A 19,170-nucleotide genomic window follows, 5' to 3' on the forward strand; every position below is an offset into this window, starting at 1 on the left:
AACCTGTGTTCATAAGAGCAGGGTAAGCCTCCTCCTTCGTAATGCTCCCTTTCAGGTTGGCAAGTTGATCAAAGAAGCTGCCGGGAAAAGCAATCTGAAGAGGGTGACCCTGGAGCTTGGAGGAAAGAGCCCTTGCATTGTGTTAGCTGATGCTGACTGTGAGTAGAAGCCGCTTTGTTAACTTTTCATCCTTCATTGTTTTTGGTGTCTGATAATGCCAAAAGTGAACTTGAACTTTACAAAAAAAAAAAAGCATTTGCTTCTAACATCAAAGTGTAAAGAGTCCAAAATTACTCTTGAAAATCTCTTAAATCATCCTAAAGTTATAACACATAGATAATAGACACAATTTCTTCCTTGTTTAGAATAGATTGCTATTTCCTCAGCTAAACCCTAGATGATGTAAACATTTTGCATTTAAGTGCCATGGTGTATTTTTTTAATTCCATATCTGTGATTATTAGAATTTCATTGAGCTAATGAGATACTCCAGAATGGGTCTTGGATTGAGACCAACTGAAGAGACAGTAGTTTCACATTTGCCCTCTCCCTTCACTCTGGGTCATACATTCATTAAATGAAATGATCAGAAGAAAATTACACTTAATATTTAAATATTTTTTCCTAGCAAGTATAGTGGAGTTTATGTATATTAAACCTACAAATTTGATATAACTCCACTATATAATATTTTAGGTTCGTTCTGATTATATTACCAAGTAGAATCTCTCAATTATTTCCTAAATAGATGTTAATTAGCAGAAATGCATGGTCAAACATTCTTTTCTCTTTCACAACTGCATTATTCGTTAGAGGCTGTAAATACAAATGGTTCATGGAATTAGCCTATGTTGCTGTTTTGATCTTAATTGAAGTATTTTAGAACACACTACCTTAAGAAATATTCTAGAAACATGACAGATTTCTAATTTTACTAAGATTGTCTATAAACTGCTTCTGCTACAACTTAAGCAGATGTAATTAGTTCACAAAATAAATAATAATAATACCCAGTTGCTATAACATTGAATTGAATCTTCAGCATTTAGAAAATTAAAATGCAAAGAAAATTTTATTCTTGTTTTAAGGAAGCAACCTATTTCTTCCTTTTAATGCACATTTTATCACCTAAAATAAGTAAGAGTTTATAGGCACATATGAAATAATACGGTATACTTTAGATAGATTTTGAACATGTCTTTGCTAGAATAAAATCATAAGGTGAGTGAGTAATTCTGAGTATTAGTGTTTTTTGTTACTTTTTAGTTGTTTTTGTTTTATTTTGTTTTTCTTTCCCACAAAGATCACATTTCCTATTGAGTAGAGTAAGAATCTTTTGAAATTATTTAATTCAATAGACATGTCAGGTTTTTTATTATCTGTTTAAAATCTGGGGCCTGAAAGAAATAATCACAGTCATCTAATTATATAATTGGAGATATTTATATAAATCATTTCCAAAGAGATTTGATCTCATGATCAAATCTACATTCTTGGTGATGTCCATATTAAAGTTGTAATAGTAACCACTATTTTTTCAGATTCTGTATGTTGCTATTTTTTCCATGGTAAATGGAGGATCAGAAAGATTAATTTGCCACCTGGCTGGTAGGAGGTAAACTATACTGAGCCCATGTCTGACTATACAACTCATAATTTTTCTTTATCTCCATGTTGCCTCTGAGAAACATATAAAATATATAATTTTTAGAAAATATATCTTTAATGTGAATGTCTTCTTTGCAGTGGACAATGCTGTTGAATTTGCACACCATGGGGTATTCTACCACCAGGGCCAGTGTTGTATAGCCGCATCCAGGATTTTTGTGGAAGAATCAATTTATGATGAGTTTGTTCGAAGGAGTGTTGAGCGGGCTAAGAAGTATATCCTTGGAAATCCTCTAACTCCAGGAGTCACTCAAGGCCCTCAGGTAAGTAAAAAATAGAAAGGACAGCATTTTCAGGGCACAGGAATAAAGTATCCTCTTTAGATCTAGATTTTATTGAGAAAGATTACTTCCCATCTGCACACCTTCCTAGGTGACAATGCTGTGCCAGTTTGGTGATTAAAAGCATCTAACTCCCAATGATAATGAAATCATCCTGTTTTTGTTGCCCAGTTTTCATGTCTGAAACTGTTTTGTTGCCCAGTTTTCATGTCTGAAACTGTTTTGTTGCCCAGTTTTCATGTCTGAAACTGTTGCCCAGTTTTCATGTCTAGAAACAGTTTACCAGCCATGCTGGGAATTAAAGACATGAGGAAAAATAACAAATGTTCTAAATTTTTTGCTTTCCTCAATCTGCACATCTCTTGATTCCTATATACAGTTCTCTGTCTACTTTGAAGTTTTTATACCTTCCTACCATTTTTTCCTCCTCAATCCTTCATCTCAGCTGCCATCCCACAGTTATAACCAGCGCTCCCCTAAATCCTCTGCAAGTCATCAGTAACTCTGACCCCCTAATTGTAGCATGGGGTCCTAAAGTGTCCTGAGTTTCCTTTGTGGCAAACTTCCTATTTCAGTTGTTAAAGCCCAATTATTCCCCTAGGCACTCAGTTTTCTTTGTAGACTTTATTATCAGTAAAGATCTCTCTCTCTCTCTTATCCAAAGATCATGTTTCCCTCTTCCTTGCATAGTTCTCTGTTCATTGTTTGTTTAAGCTTCTGGATCTTTGGTTGTGAATTTCTTCTTGCCCTTTGGGTTTTGTTCTAGAGCAGTGATTCTAAACTGGGGCAATTTTGCTCCCCTCACCCCGGTGACATTTGGCAATGTTTAGGGACATTTTAAATTGTCATTACCTTGGTGAGAAAGGGTGGCTCTACAGGCATCTAGAGAGTAGAGGCCAGAGATGCTGCTAAACATACTGCAATGACCAGGACAACCCCATGACAAAGAATTATCTGGCCCAAAATGCCAACAGGACTACTGCCAAGAAATCCTGCTCTGGAGTCTAGACATTAAGCTTAGAGGCTCTGTTCTTTCACAATAAAGGTTTTACGCTGTTGTGTGCTGTTAATTTGAAACCAAACATATTCTTGGCTCATTCGCTAAGCCAAAAGTCAATTCAATTAACTAAAAGTTAGTGAACGTTGCTATCAGCTAAAACTTGAGATGGGTACCTGGCAATGCCAAAAGGAACAAAGAGGACTTGATCCCGGACCTCATGGAGTTTACAGTCTAAGTAAGTTGGACAGTCTTGGATTTTCCTGTTCATCTCAAGATATCCAAGTAGGAAAATCTTAGGACTTAGGCAGTGCCACATATTGAAATGTAAAAGCCCTAAAATAAGTGGCAAGTGAGGTAATACTTTGTTTTATCTTAATCCCATTATATTTTGTATTTGTCTTTGGGTTTAATGAGTATGTAAAAGTGGTTGCCTTTTTTTTTCATGTTTGGTATATGGATGCCAAGAGATATATTCAAATCAATGTTGACTTGGTCTCCCATTTCCAAAAAGAATGGAATTCTAAGTTTTTTGTTGTGATTATTTATCTATCTAACTAAAAGTGAAGCACTTTTCTTATTTTATTGATGGATTGATAGATGATTGATAGATACATCTGAAGAGAAGAGAGAATACCTAAGATACCTAATGCCTAATTGTTGGGCAGCACTTTCCTCCATTAGGACATCTTCACAATTCAACAAAAGGCTCAAAAATTGAGCTGGAAGACCTCATTGGTTTTAAGATAAGGAAGTTAAAATAGACTTAAAAATTCCTATTTGTAAGATTCTAAAGTAAATAATCCAGCGATCTGATTAATATAAGAATTTAGTTCTATAAATGAATAGAATCTGGTGATCTGATTAATATGAGACTTTAGTTTCTATAAATGAATAGATTTTTATCACAAGTTCCATTGAGTCAGTAGGATAAGTAGGTATGTTAGAATTTGGAGAAACAAAAGACTAAAAAGCCCTGGGCTCCTTTTCCATTAAATATTCATCTGTTGTTAGGAGAAAGAACTTACGCAAAGGGGACACTCACTCACTATGCTTTAGCCTATTGCCTCATCCAGGGGTGGTTGAGTGAACTGAGGCTTTTAAATACAATGACAGAATCTTCCTCATTAAATATAACATCAAAAAGGTTATAGAAAAAATAATGGTCAAAACGATTTGTTTTGGGGGAAAAAATTAAAGTTTAAAAAAATTTGAAGATTACAAACAAAGTATTTGGGGGTTAGAGCAGTTACAAAATATATGTGTATACTTTGTATATTTTTATTATATCTGTGCATTCATGTGTGTATATTTTTCATATTTCAAGTGATTTTCCTATTTGACTTTATAGAAAAAATATATATTGTCTTAAACTTGGAAAAATTAGTATTTTCATTTGAAACAGAAATTGTGATATCCATATAAACGATATTAAAATTATCACAGAGTAGCACCTTATAATAGTGTGGAAAGATGGACTTTTGAGTTACAGGCTGGATTTAAAATCCAGCCTCCCTGAAACTATTGTCTTATGTGAAGAATGTGCATAGAAACCTCAATCTTGAAGAATAATTCTGCAGTGCAATTGGATAATCTATAAAATGTATCCATCAGGGTGCTTGGTCCACATGCTCAAATGTCTAGTAAATAAATAAAAATTACATGCTTCCATTTATACCTACGGTGACAATTATCATAGGGATCAATTACTTCTATATCTATTCATTGCTTTTGTTGACACGTGGTTTCTGAATAATTTGAGAACATGTAAGTGCTTTTTCCCAATTCATCTTCTTTAACCCATTAAGCCTAAGGAATCAAAGAATTTACCCATTCAAACACCTTAAAATGTTTCCTTTGAGACTGTTACAATATCATGACCTACCTATTACATTTCATAGACCAGCCCATAGGCCAATGGCCCATCACATAAGAGAGCCCCAGCTACATCCTAGCATTATTGAACAGTCCCAGGTGTCCAGAAAGAAGGTCAAGTTTATATGTGGTCAATCTGATGCCTTCTGAAGAAGGTTTGTATTTGTGGTGAATTAAAATTAGCCAGACAAAACTGACCAGTCTCTAAGTAGGGCTTAATTTTTTGTTTGTAGTCCCAAGCTCCACCACAGTGTTCCTCAATCTTTCCTGTGCCCGAGGATTCAGTAGATCTGAGGTGGGGTCAAAGAAGCACATTTGGCTACCAAGTGATGCCGCAGCTGCTGGTTGTAGGACCACATTGTCTGTAGCAAGGCACTGAAATACGAAGGCCTGTAGTTTTATAAGTTAGCGGCCATCTAAGTTTTCCAACAAATAAGGTTTTTCAGCCCTTTTCTCCAGTATGTATGCAGGGATTTGACTGGCACTGGTTATTCAACGTGCACAGACAGGAAAACATGATGGCTTGGGAAATATATCTTGAAATAAAAACCAAATATCATGATGTTGAGGGCATAGTCAGATTAATATGTTCCAATAACACAGAAAGCTTTATGTGGAGGGACATGGACCCTTGACTATTTATTGAGAAACTAGAATACCTTACCCAGGCAGAATTTATCTCGCCCCACCCCTTAGTCTGCTACTATTGAACCTATGTAGTAATTGAAATATTTCTTCTTAATACTACAGTTTTCTTGATCTGCTGGAAATGAAGGAATATTTTCCTTCTGGGATATTATATTAAATATTGCACTAAAGACTGTTGAGCAACATTGTACCAAATATTGTGCCAAATTTTAGAAAATAGTTCTGGTTTCAAATAGTGCTTAATCTAGTTAGATATGGGGGCTGAGCTGTGTCCAGTTAGAAATAACTTTATGGAAGCTTTTTCTTGGCTTTGGAAGATAGAGAAGATTTGCAGAGTCAGAAGAGAGTAAGAGAAAGTGAAACATAAAACTTTTCAAGTAGTGGGAAGTTAAACCTACAAGAGCTTCCACCCTCCAACCCATCTTAGCTCCTAGATCTCCTGGTTTTCCTTTAATCCTTAACCCCTGCTACACCTGAGATAGGCAGCCCTCACCAGTTACTTGGAATCCAAGAGTCATCCAGTCATTCAATGTCACAAAATAGAAATTGAGACAAAAATTAGCCCCGGATTTCAGTGCTTGAAGAAGAGGTATGTGTTCCTGGTGTTCACAACCAGAACTCCAAACTCATTTATTTTCCTTATAAAAATAGTGTTTAAATAAAGACCATTTAAGTTCTGTAATACTGGGCATATATTTAGATGTGGCTCATTTAATGAAGCAGGATGGTGACATTCAGGACAGGCCAGAAATTGGAAGCAGGTTTACTGACTGCCCCAGTGGGACCAGAACTGGGAAGGGTGCCCAGACTATGGTCAGAATGGGATATCCAAGGGCATCGGACAGGTCAGAGTGGGTGATTCAGAAATGGGGAGATCAAACAGAGGCTCGGGAGTCTTCTAAGAACAGTCTTAAAGCATCTGCTTCCCAGTAGATCTAATTAAACCCAGTATCAAAGTTCTCTTTTTCTCTTTTCCCTCCTTTCACTTCAGCCAGGACAATAGTTTCCAGGTAAATGTATTTAGATTAACAGGCATTTCTTACAGAGTGAATAAATGATGATTGTCATTTATGTGTTTTTTATGTGTTTGCAGTGCTGAATGCTTTCCTATATAACTATAAAATAAATGTTAAATACAAATATCTGTCTTCAAGAGATTTTTCCCTAAAAGTCATGAGAAGAAAATATATCCAAAGAATGAATCTGAGCCTCTGTTAGCTGTTTTGGTTCAATATTTGGTTTAATTGCAGTATTTTAGCATTTTGAAGCCCTTGTTAACAGGCCCAGCAATGTGTTATCTTTACAAGTGACTACTTTTTTTTCTTTTCATGTGATATTTTTCAAATAGATTGACAAGGAACAATATGATAAAATACTTGACCTCATTGAGAGTGGGAAGAAAGAAGGGGCCAAACTGGAATGTGGAGGAGGCCCGTGGGGGAATAAAGGCTACTTTGTGCAGCCCACAGTGTTCTCTAATGTTACAGATGAGATGCGCATTGCCAAAGAGGAGGTAAATGGTTTCATTCTCTTCTGTTCTTTTTGTTGCCATGTTTTGTCTGTTTGTGTGTATACAAAGTGTCACTTTAAAATTCCCAGCTCTTTGGAACATCTTTCCCTCTAAACCTTACTCTTTATTCTGTTCTTGATAGAGGTTTAAGTTATTTGTGATAGATACTAAAAAGTAGTAAGGGATCCATGGGGCCAGCCACAAATGTCCAGCCAACACAGATCTGGATGCTTAACAATTTTTAGGTGCTGCCTTCACAGCTTTAAAACAATGGAAAAGAATCCTGTCATTTGCAGCAAGAACCTGGAAAATTTATGCTCCACGAAATATGACAGGCATAAGAAGACAAATACTGCAGGATCTCACTTTTATGTGGGATCTCAAAGAGTAGAACTCACAGAAGCAGAGATTGGAATGGTGGTTACCAGAGGCTTGGGGGAGTGGAGGATGAGGGTTGGGAAATATTGGTCAAAGGATTCAAAATTTCAATTAGGAGGAGTAAGTTCAAGAGAGCTATCGTAAATATCCTGACTGTAGTTAACAATGTATTGTATACTTGAATATTGCTAAGATAGTCAATTTTAAGTGTTCTCACCACAGAAGAGGTAAATGTATAGGTTCTACTTTCTGGTTCCATGTTTGCCCTATGGACTTTTTCTACGTAACAGCCGTCCATGTATTTGAAAACAGCATTTGTCCCCTCTATCACTCCCTACCTTCTATGTGTTCTTAGTCCTATTTGTTTCAGCTGTTAGACTTCCTAATTTTGTATATTGTAGTTAAATGTTTGGTGAGTGTATATATGTGTGTGCATGTGTGTGTATATATATATATAATGTGTAGATACATTATATATATGCTCACCAAGTATTTAACTACAATATACAAAATTAGAAAAAAAATTGAGCTGTCATTCTTGCATATCTTGATTAATACCAGATAAGAGGTGGAAAAAAATCTTCAATTAAGGAAACATTTATTGTGTTCCTATAATCTATTAATATATAGTAGAACAGCTAGCTTGCTACTTCAAAGTAGGAGCCTGGAGCTCTGTCCTGTGTTCAATTAAAATTATGTAAAATATGAACACATTTATTAGAGTAGCTGCTGTGTATATGGTTCCTACGTTCAAATATGATTCGATTTATAATGTTAAGATTCGCACTCAACCTTTATTGAACGGTAGCCCCTCCCTTCTGATACTTAAATCAGTGGTGAACACCAGAAAACCATTTGTCATTTCTGATTTTTGTCTTCCTTCATTCACATTTCCCAGAAAATTCTGGTAATTTCAGGAGTCTTTATTTGATCTTAATAAACGTTTTATTGAAATGCAGGAGCTTAATTTTAAAGAGAAAATCCAGTTGTCTTTCTTCTACCTGAGGCTGAGATACAGGGTGAATTGAGTTTGGGCTGCAGTAACCAGGGACTTAGTGAAAGCAAAAGAGTACTTTAGGTTAGAATAAGCATATTGTGATTTTTGTTTTCTGTCCTGCAATTATAGCCATTACCAATGAACTCATGCTTTGATTAGAATAGGATGGTTTAGAATGTATAAGCTCTTGCATTAATGAACAATTCTGTTTGATATATTTAAGCCTAAGATTTTGCTACAGAGTAGACTAAAAGCTCGTGATGTTTACCTAACTTGGCTAATTACGAAAAGTAATTAGTATTAATATTTTACCAATGGCATACAGGTATTTAAAGCATTATTATTATCAATCATTGCCTATTCGTTTATCCAGTAGATTATCATTGCCTACTCATTTATCCAGTAGATTGCTTTCTGGGGCTTGTTATTACATGTAGTGACTTGGAAGATAAAAAAACTAGAGAGTGAATTTAAAATATTCCCAAGTGAAAAAGAAATTCTGAAGTTAATGATTTGTTGCACAATCATAAGTTCTTGAAAGCTTAATTCCAACATCTAGAAACTTAATATTGCCTTAATTATTTGTACCCTTTCTTCTTCCAAAGGAAATTTAACACCTGACCATTATCTGTTTTCACCTACCATTTTTGCAGTTACCTATTTGGATTCTCACACATAGGTCTGAGATGAGAAGCAAAATCTTAATCAATTTAGGATAGTGTACAGGAAAAAAAAATCTACAATATCATTTAAAATATTTCATTTTAACCTATTATTTTTACTTGTTTATTTCTTGTGGTATAGATTTTTGGACCAGTGCAGCAAATCATGAAGTTTAAATCGTTAGATGACGTGATCAAAAGAGCAAACAATACTTTCTACGGCTTATCAGCAGGAGTCTTTACCAAAGACATTGATAAAGCCATAACAATCTCCTCTGCTCTGCAGGCAGGAACAGTGTGGTAAGTCCAACCTAAGGAATGTAGCCTTTTCAATAATAACCACATTAACAGATTACTACCTTCAACCTTTTCAGACTTGGATTTTTCATTTGGAATTACCTATCCTTCTAGAAAAGCAGTTGCTGCCTTGAAAAACAAACAAAAGGCTGGGCGCGGTGGCTAGCGCCTGTAATCCCAGCACTTTGGGAGGCTGAGGTGGGTGGATCACCTGACTGAGGTCAGGAGTTTGAGACCAGCCTGGCCAACATGGTGAAACGCCATTGTCTACTAAAAATACAAAAATTAGCTGGATGTGGTGCCTGTAATCCCAGCTACATGGAGGATGAGGCAGGAGAATTGCTTGAGCCTGGGAGGCAGAGGTTGCAGTGAGCCAAGATCATGCCATTGCACTCTAGCCTTGACAACAAAAGCAAAACTCTGTCTCAAAAAAAAAAAAAAAAAAAAAAAAAAGTTATATTGGAAGAACTTTAGGGAGGATGTTTTCTTTAACTTTATCTAGCTTCTTGAAATTGCTTACCAAAAATATTGTATTGATGTTTGATTAACACAATATAAGAATTGCCAAGTAATTTCTGAGCACTTGGTACTATGCTGTATACAGGGAGGGAAAAGAATAAGTTCTATTTAACCAATAAACAATATTTACTTGGTACCCTTGTGTATATGCAAATATTCTTATATCAGCCGTCTTACTCTAGGATTATTAGAGGTAATTGAAGTTATTTTTGAAAAATTGAATTTTGAAGATCCCCTCCCTCTCCCATTTTTGACCTAGTGTATATCTCTTATTTTTATACTTTAATCAAGAGTATATAAACATGAAGTCTGTGCCTCTCAAACTGTTGTATTCTATACTCAACCGTCAGTCTCTAGACTACGTCTTTGGTCGCTTTGGTCCCATTAGCCTCATTTTGGCCCCTCAGTCCTGGAAATAGCCCAAGATTATTTTCCTTCCCAACACTAAGTCACACCTAGATCAGACCTATGCAATATTCTTTCTTTCTTTCCTTCTTTCTTTCTTTCTTTCTTTCTTTCTTTCTTTCTTTCTTTCTTTCTTTCTTTCTTTCTTTCTTCTTTCTTTCTTCCTGTCTGTCTGTCTTTCTTTTCTTTCTTTCTCGCTTTCTTTCTCTTTTTCTTTCTTTTCTTTTCTTTCTTCTTTTTTTGAGCTGGAGTCTCACTCTGTCACCCAGGCTGGAGTGCAATGGTGCAATCTTGGGTCACTGCAACCTCTGCCTCCTGGGTTCAAGTGATTCTCCTGCCTCAGCCTCCCAACTAGCTGGGACTACAGGCATGTACCACCAAGCCCAGCTAATCTTTGTATTTTGTTTTTTTCTTTTTTTAGTAGAGACAGGGCTTCACCATGTTGGCTGGACTGGTCTCGAACTCCTGACCTCAAGTGATCCATCCGCCTTGGGCCTCCCAAAGTGCTGGGATTACAGGCCTGAGCCACCATGCTGGCCTGGACCTATACAATATTCTAAGGCTGTGGTTCTCAGACCTGGCTGTTCATTAGAATAATCTCGGGGGCTTTAAAAATGTATAAACTGATTTGGGGAAGGTGAGGGTGTACATTAACACAAATTATATCAGTGTATAGTTTAAATTTCTCCTCCAAAGCTCATGTGGCAATTTAATTGCCATCATAACAGCAATAGGAAGTGAGCCTAATGGGAGACTCTTAAATAAAATCCAGCAAGTTCTTCTTGAATAGTCAGTATAGCTAGTGATGAATATAGAATTTGCCTATGATAAAAGCATTAATAAAATTCAGCATAGTTACTGTGTGTATGTATATTATCGCCACTTACTGAAGATATATATACCAAGTACTACAACAGGAATACTCTTCAAGCGATCTTACGCATACCTTGAAACAATCCTATTAAATATTATCATCCCCACTTTACACATGAGGAAACACTTGCTTACAGAAGACAGATAACATTTTGAACTCAAAGTTTTTGCCAAGTGAACATTTCTCAGTTCTCTGTTAATTCACGGTAAAATAGTTTCATTTCTAGTCTACAGTAAAATGAGCAAACTTACTCTCTGCACTTTTTAACAAAGACAAATTTCGATTTTGTATTTTTGACTAGCAAAGTGTTCCATGCTTGTTTGATGAAGCTTGTTATGACATCACCCCACTGAGGGTCTTGGGAATCCCCAATCAGGAATTTCCTCTATTATGAAAAACAGAGGGGACCATCTTGTTACTATATATCCTAGAAGATAATAATTTTCTGGCATTGTCCCAGACCTAATAGCTGCTTGGTGTTTTCAGGAAAATTATTGAACTCCAGAGTTGCAGGAATTTTACTCATAATTTCAAAGTAGGTATTTGATTTTGCAATTTAAAGGGCAATTAAACAAAGCTGAGACAATACTGCCTTTTATAAGTGTAAATTTATTAAAGGAATTATCCCTCCAGGATGAGAGACATAGTTAAGAACTTTATGGTCCAGTGAGAATGTGGAACTTCAGAAACTGGGATAGTGTTTTAACAAAGGAAACATCTGAATATAATCTCAGGATAAAAGTAATGATCAAACCTTCAAAGAATAATACAATTTATCTGGAAGCCACCCTGGTTTTTTGTTTGTTTGATTGGTTGGTTTTCTAAATTTTTTTTGTAGAGGCAATGGTTTGCTATGTTGCCCAGGCTGGTCTCAAACTCTTGGGCTCAAGTGATCCTCCTGCCTCAGTCTCCAGCTACTAACCCAGGCTCTGGAAGCCACATTGTTATCCACCTATTAAAATAGCATGAAGGGAGAGAAAAGTATAAACATAAATCTCCTTTAAAAAGGGTTTTTCTCTTGTGTATAATGAGAATCAGGTAAATAATTAGATTTTGCTAACTTTGGCCACCAGCAAATTTAAAGCTAAACAAATTGTTTATGGTCTGCAAAACTGCATTTCTAATTTTCCCCATCTTGATCTTCTATTGTAATTTTTTGTTGGGTTCTAATTACTACCATTCGTGTAATTATGTTTGTTTATATAAGCATCTTTAAACATTTTATGAAATATGACAGAGAATCAATTATAATTAAACCCAACTCCTGCCAAGACCTCTGTTTAAGCGATTTTTTTAACCACTTAATGGGAAAAAAAATAAACTGAGTAATATGATATATATTACAATTGCAAAAGAAAATTGATTCTAGCGTGTTAAGTACAGAAACATCAAGAGAATTACAAGCTGATCAATATATAGGCAGTAATGAATACTTATCCAACAAATTCTAGCTTCTAGCAAACCATATCCTTCCCCCTATAGCATAGTGACTATTCTATCTTTTATAAATTCAGACTACCACTTCTCAGGGGCACAATGTACGACCAAAATGGCTATCCACATATGTAGTTGCACTATTCTATTTGTTTCTAGGTAGTGTGTATCCATATATGTCTGCATTCTAATTTATAGTGCTGCTTTTTTTTTTTATCAAGATGAGTATGTTATATTGAAATTAATGGAGTTTGTAAGGAGCTTTCTAAATTTCTAAAACTGCCAAAAAGGATTTTTTTTTCACACATTAAGTATTGTCTATAATGCACTTTTCTTTTCCTTCAGGGTGAATTGCTATGGCGTTGTATCTGCCCAGTGCCCCTTTGGTGGATTCAAGATGTCTGGAAATGGACGAGAACTGTAAGATTAACGTTCTATTAAGATAAATATTTATTTTTATGAAAATGATTTTCATTCCCAGGGAATTAACTTATAGTTTTCACTTTAAATAAAACCTGCCTCTGTTCTTTCCTGGAGATTCATAGCACCAAATAGCTTATTAAATGTGGGGTGTACTCCATAAGTGCAAAAGGTGATTGCAGAATGGCAACATAATTTACTAAGCTCCTAATATATTTTAGGGACTATATTAAGCAACTTACATTGGTGATTGTAATATTGCTTGCTTTTCAAATTGCTTGCTCCATATATGAATGTAATCCATTTGGGAAACATTTCCAGAAAAGAGGTGGAAACTATGAATTGGTGATTGTAAGAAAGGTGCAAATGTAAACACTCTAGTTATTTGAATAAACCATTTAAATAAGTAAATTAGGTGACTTATGTAAAGGAAATTTCAGTGTAAGAGGAATGATTCCCATTTGTTGAGATATTATTGATGTAGACTTTAAAATTTTTAATTACCATAAGGAGTTGATTTAGTACTAAAATTTAAACCTAAAAGGAAATTTGAGAAAAACATGTTTTATAGTAGTGACTAGATTAAGAATATTTATATATAAATGCATTTATGAAATTTCAATTGCTTTTGAAACCAGGGTATATAGACTTTTTAAGTATGCACATATAATGTGTAAGTACAGAAAGTAGTGGCAATATGCTTAGTTGATTTTGTTTAAGCAATTTTAGTCATTTTATTTCTTAAAACTTTTTTACATGTATTAATGTAAACATTTATGAAGAAAAAAGGAATAGAAATCTTATAGTATCAAACACAGATCGTAAACTTGCTCATTTTGTAATTAGCAAGTGAAAATCTGTCTTTCTCAATTTCTAAATGCATTAAATAGTTGAGTACCATACTCTAACGAATCAGCAAAATTACAAGGAAACAAATATCTCTGAGGAGTCAGTGAAATGGGAGAATTATAAAATGACCAGTCTACTTTCTTAATATGCTTTCATTTGTTAAGCACTTGCTATGTGTAAGGTCCTAGGAACCCCAGAGACATGACACCACATTCCACGCTCTACATAGCTGTGATGGCAGGACATGCAAAATAACCTACATACACTATGAAATAAGTAGTAATACACTCGGACTGCATATCCCATGGAGGTAGAGAAGCAATTAAAGTACAGAGCAAAGTATTGAAGAAAACCTAGACACTACCAGAGTATAAGTCAGGATGGCCTCTCTCTAACCATCACTATTTTCATCTGTCAGACACGGCCAAGGATTGTGAGTGTGGATAAGAGTGGAAGAAGCAAATAGCTCTTTTAACCTCTATTCCATGCTTAAGATTCTATAGTTCTGACCCCATTGGAAATCCAGTGGTTGAAAACTTAATGGCAGTTGATGGAGGAGAAAACTGCTCCTAACAGAAGAGATGAAACTCCCTCTAGGGCAGAAAGCAAGTTGTAGGATATCAGTTAGTAGAGAAGAAGGCTTTCTTGCATGGAACATTACATGTGGTATGTCGAGGGGCTAGTGAATTTGGTTGATTGGTGTGGATTTATGGGGAGGAAAAATATGATTTCAGAGCTACATATGATATAGACTAAGAAGTCCTGCATTTAAGAAATTTGACTTAGATTTTATTAGTGGAGTAGTGAAAAGCCATGGATATATTTAGGATGTTGCTGAAGTAGAACAAAAGATTAGCCCGTCAACAATGCATGGCGTAGCTGAGAAAACATTACTGGAGTCTGACCAGCTGAATTTGATTCCTGATTCTGCCACTTGCTAGCCATGCACCCCAGTTCAAGCTACCTAACTTCTGAGCCTCTACTTTCTCATATTTCATGGAGATGTTCACATTCCACTTAAGATGGAATGAGAGTTCTTGTGAGAGTTAAATGACATACTGAATATTAAATCCCTAGCCACATAACTGTCACAAAGTGTAAATTCAACAAGTGGGTTTCCTCCTTCCCTAGTTTCTTCTCTTTCTATTACTGGAGAATCTCTTGGCAAAACTAATTACTTTGTACAAAAACTAAGAACAAAGGTTAGATTACTCTGAAGGGCAGTTGGTTCGTTGCTGGCCTGGTTATCTAACAACACATTTCACTGAGAACATTAAAGATAAAATAATCAAAAGGAATGCAAGACTAAAGTAGACCAAACATGTCAATTTCTTTGAACATAATTTGGTCAGACTTTAAGGTGAAGGCATAAAGAAATCAAGAGAAGGACTGAAAACAGGAATCAACCATCAGTAATTTCCTAAAAATCTAGAACATAGTATAGATAATTTCTTTCAAATACAAAGGAAAAAGTTGTGGGTTTTTCTTTACTTTGAAAATTCAACTTGAGAATGCTACAGTTAAAGTCTACCTGAAATCAAATTTGGTGAACTTAATAAACAAGTCATTTGCTGCAAGATGTTCCAAGAGTTACAAGTTATTACTCAGGCGATAACCTCAAATGACTCCCAAGAGTTAAATTACAAATTTTCCTCAACAATAGAGAGAATTGATCAGTTGAGAACAGAGTCCTCAAAGAGCCAAAAATGGTGTTATGCACACCCCAATGTGTTTGAAGGTGATACAGAGTATGCAAATCTTGATTTTGCATCTCTGATCAGAGTGTTGGCACTGGGATTAGTTAAAAGACAGAAATTCCTCCCTTTGTGTAATTGTACTGTTTCACTTAGGTTAACGTAGGTCCTTTAAGACTTTGCTAGTATGCCATTTTAAACTTAATTGGCTCTCAGCCCCTCACACCATATTTTTTTCCTCCTGTCCCATAGAAAAGGGGAGCAAGGAAGTATAAACTAATGGTCGTATAGTGAGATCACAAATGAATTTTTTTTTCTTGATATTTACCAAGTGTGTTCAGCAAACAGTTCTTCTGTGCCTACTTAATTAGTGCCAGTCTTAATCCTTGGTACAGAGAGGAAATCAGATGTAATGTGGTACTAGTGCCTTTTTTTTTTTTAACAGTGTGGACCCTGGACAAGAAGCATAGGTTGATATCACTTGCAAGTTTATTACCAATGCCAACTCAGGCTTCACTCGAGACCTGCTAAATCAGAATCAGTATTTGAATAAGGTCCCAGGTGATTTGTACATTGAAGATTTCAGAAGTATACAAATAGTAACTCACAGACATAGTAAGATGAAGAGAAATCCAAACAGATGTTTGGGGCTATGTCGTAGATATAGTATAGGCATAGGAATCCTAAGAAGCAGGACATATTTCAGCCTGAATATGACAAAAATCCCACTTATTACTCTCCTGAGACCTTCAAGTGCCTATATGACCCAAAATACAATGGAAAGCCTACTGGCGAAAGTCATGGGTTGATTGATCTAACCCTGAGATAAAATACTTACTAAAATATTATCTTTTAATGGGTTTCAGACAACTGAGGCTAAGCCCTTTAATTACTTTAAGGAACATGCTCACTGAAGCTTTTAAAAGGTATTTTCAAAAGCTTAATTGCCCAAGAAAATAATCAGTGTAAGAGTATTAGGTTACCCAGCAGAAAATGATGTCTTCTACATACCTGTCTACATCACAAGAACGGAGGGGTGAAAAAGGGATCAAGATCTTATTCTTCTGTAAGCCTACATGTGCATGAATGTTAGGATTTTGAGACTACTCTTATATACATGTAATTTGACCCTCTCAACAAAACAATATAGAGAATAACTGAGCCCAATCTTTTTAGTCATCTCTTCAACAAGGGGTAAATCAGTCAGTTTCTAAAACTGGTGGGAGGTCTCCATAAACCTGATAACAAGATCCCAGAGTCCAAACTGATTGACTCGAGTTAATTCCCGATCATTGGGTTGAACTTAAGAGTTATACAAGAAAATGGTGGGGGACAGAGGAGGTTGTATAAAGGGGAAAAAACAACAACTGCAAAAAGCCCAGGAGCCTGAATTTAGACCAATCTATCATCTTCCTCCTCTTAAAAAGAAAACAATTGAAAAACTTTAAATAAACAATAAAGGTCAGGTTTTTGTTTTGCCAAGAATCAAAAGATTTTGCTGAAACTACTGCTGCAAAATATTTTGTTTAAAACCATCTTAGGTCACATTAGACTAACAATGAAACCATGATCAATTTCTATCCCCTTACCACTTCTATGACAATCACACATGATAAATACAAGCTCTACTCTAGTACTACAATAAAACTGTAGAACTAGAGTAGACCTTGTAGTGATCATATATTACTACTTCTCCTCTTGTCCTATGTCCATCTTATCTCAATCTAAACTAGAAATGACAAAATTCTTGTTGGGTTGAATTGTCTTTTGAGTAGTTTTACAGCTTTTTGTTCTCATTTCTCCAAGATGATCTTGTTGCATCTTCAGTTCGAGTTTTAGAATCAAGTAGAATAATGTCAAAAGGGGAAAATTTCTGTGAGAAATCAACTGACAGTACATGATTATTTAAAATGAAAGTTTTAAAGAAAATTTTCCCCACAAGGGAATCTGTGTAAGACCAGAAATCTTATGATTGGCTAGCTACTATATGAAATGCTCTGTACACGAGAAATACTTTCTATTGTCCCTAGCCGGTAAAACAAGAACAAACTTGTACCAAACATGAACTACAGTATATTTACACGGCTGTGCTAAATGGTGTTTGTGGGTATGTTTTTCTTCTCTCTAGGGGAGAGTACGGTTTCCATGAATACACAGAGGTCAAAACAGTCACAGTGAAAATCTCTCAGAAGAACTCATAAAGAAAATACAAGAGTGGAGAGAAGCTCTTCAATAGCTAAGCATCTCCTTACAGTCACTAATATAGTAGATTTTAAAGACAAAATTTTTCTTTTCTTGATTTTTTTAAACATAAGCTAAATCATATTAGTATTAATACTACCCATAGAAAACTTGACACGTAGCTTGTTCTGAAAGAATTATTTGCCTTCTGAAATGTGACCCCCAAGTCCTATCCTAAATAAAAAAGACAAATTTGGATGTATGATCTCTCTAGCTTTGTCATAGTTATGTGATTTTTCTTTGTAGCTACTTTTCCAGGATAATCATTTTATAGAAAGGGAACAGTTGCATTTAGCTTCTTTCCCTTAGTGATTCCTTGAAGCACTTAACATACATGTTAACTGCAGAGTAAATTGCTCTGTTCCCAGTAGTTATAAAGTCCTTGGACTGTTTTGAAAAGTTTCCTAGGATGTCATGTCTGCTTGTCAGAAGAAATAATCCCTGTAATATGTAGCTGTAAACTGAATATAAAGCTTAATAAAAACAACCTTGCATGATTCTTGTTACTTTTGAATTTTTTTAAGTACAAGTTTTGGTTACAGTGATTTCTTCTTGTTGCTTAAAAACAGTGTTAAACTGAGCATAAAGGTACATTTAAAAGTAAAAGTCTAATCCACCCATTCTCAAATGGGTAAAGAAACATGTATTTTCCTAAAGAACTCTTGAAATCAATAGATTTTATTTGAAACTGATGGCCTCAGTCCTTCAGTAAGCAATTATTGAGTTCCTACAAAGTTTTGGGTATGTGTTAAGTGTTGTAGAAAAGAGGTGAATAATGAATGGTTCATTATCTGAAGATCTTTAATTTAGTGGTTAATAAAGACACAATCTCTGCACCACAGAAAGGAGGGGTCATTAAAAAACGAGGATTTTAGAAACTTGTAGTGACTTGCAGAAGTGGTCATGAGGAAGGCTAACTGAGGGAATTGGGAATGGCCTCAGGTAGGAAATTTTACTGAATATAAACCTTAATGATGAGCAAATTTGCAATGAATAAAAGGGAAAGAGGTTCTACAAAATTTATCGGGACATGTTCCATTGAAAAAACGTTTGGAAAAATTCTATACAATATATTTTCCTCTCTTGGAATTTCAAATTGCACATCGGCAGCATATTATAGGTTCCAAGAAGTCCTGCAACCTTCTTAGTTTTAATAGAGCCCCCTTTTTTTTTTTTTTCCAAATTAGCAGAGAGACTTTGCCTTCTCTCCCTCACCTCCTCAGTTACCACCAAATAACATTAAGAAACCCATGCTGGGCTGGATACAGTGGTTCACTCCTGTAATCCTAGCACTTTGGGAGGCCACAGCAGGTGGACCAGTTGAGCCCAGGAGTTTGAGACCAGCCCGGGCAATGGGCAAAATCCCCTCTTTATTAAAAAAAAAAAAAAATTAGCCAGGCATAGGGGCACATACCTGTGGT

General features: G+C 35.5%; 1 protein-coding gene across 3 annotated transcripts in view; it reads left to right on the top strand.

Moving 5' to 3' along the window:
* The window catches only part of ALDH1A1 (aldehyde dehydrogenase 1 family member A1), a 180,815-nt gene extending 162,569 nt beyond the window's left edge, over positions 1-18,246 (top strand). For all 3 annotated transcript variants that reach the window (XM_055272247.2, XM_055272248.1, XM_055272249.1), the window contains 6 exons: positions 56-158; positions 1,747-1,931; positions 6,818-6,982; positions 9,159-9,316; positions 12,891-12,965; positions 17,637-18,246. In XM_055272247.2, the coding sequence (XP_055128222.1) occupies positions 56-158; positions 1,747-1,931; positions 6,818-6,982; positions 9,159-9,316; positions 12,891-12,965; positions 17,637-17,709 (759 nt within the window). In that variant the 3' untranslated portion in view covers positions 17,710-18,246. The remainder of the gene's footprint in view (positions 1-55; positions 159-1,746; positions 1,932-6,817; positions 6,983-9,158; positions 9,317-12,890; positions 12,966-17,636) is intronic.
* The last annotated feature ends 924 nt before the right edge of the window (positions 18,247-19,170 follow it).

Source organism: Symphalangus syndactylus, chromosome 3 (genome assembly GCF_028878055.3).
Source record: "Symphalangus syndactylus isolate Jambi chromosome 3, NHGRI_mSymSyn1-v2.1_pri, whole genome shotgun sequence".
NCBI lineage: Eukaryota > Metazoa > Chordata > Mammalia > Primates > Hylobatidae > Symphalangus > Symphalangus syndactylus.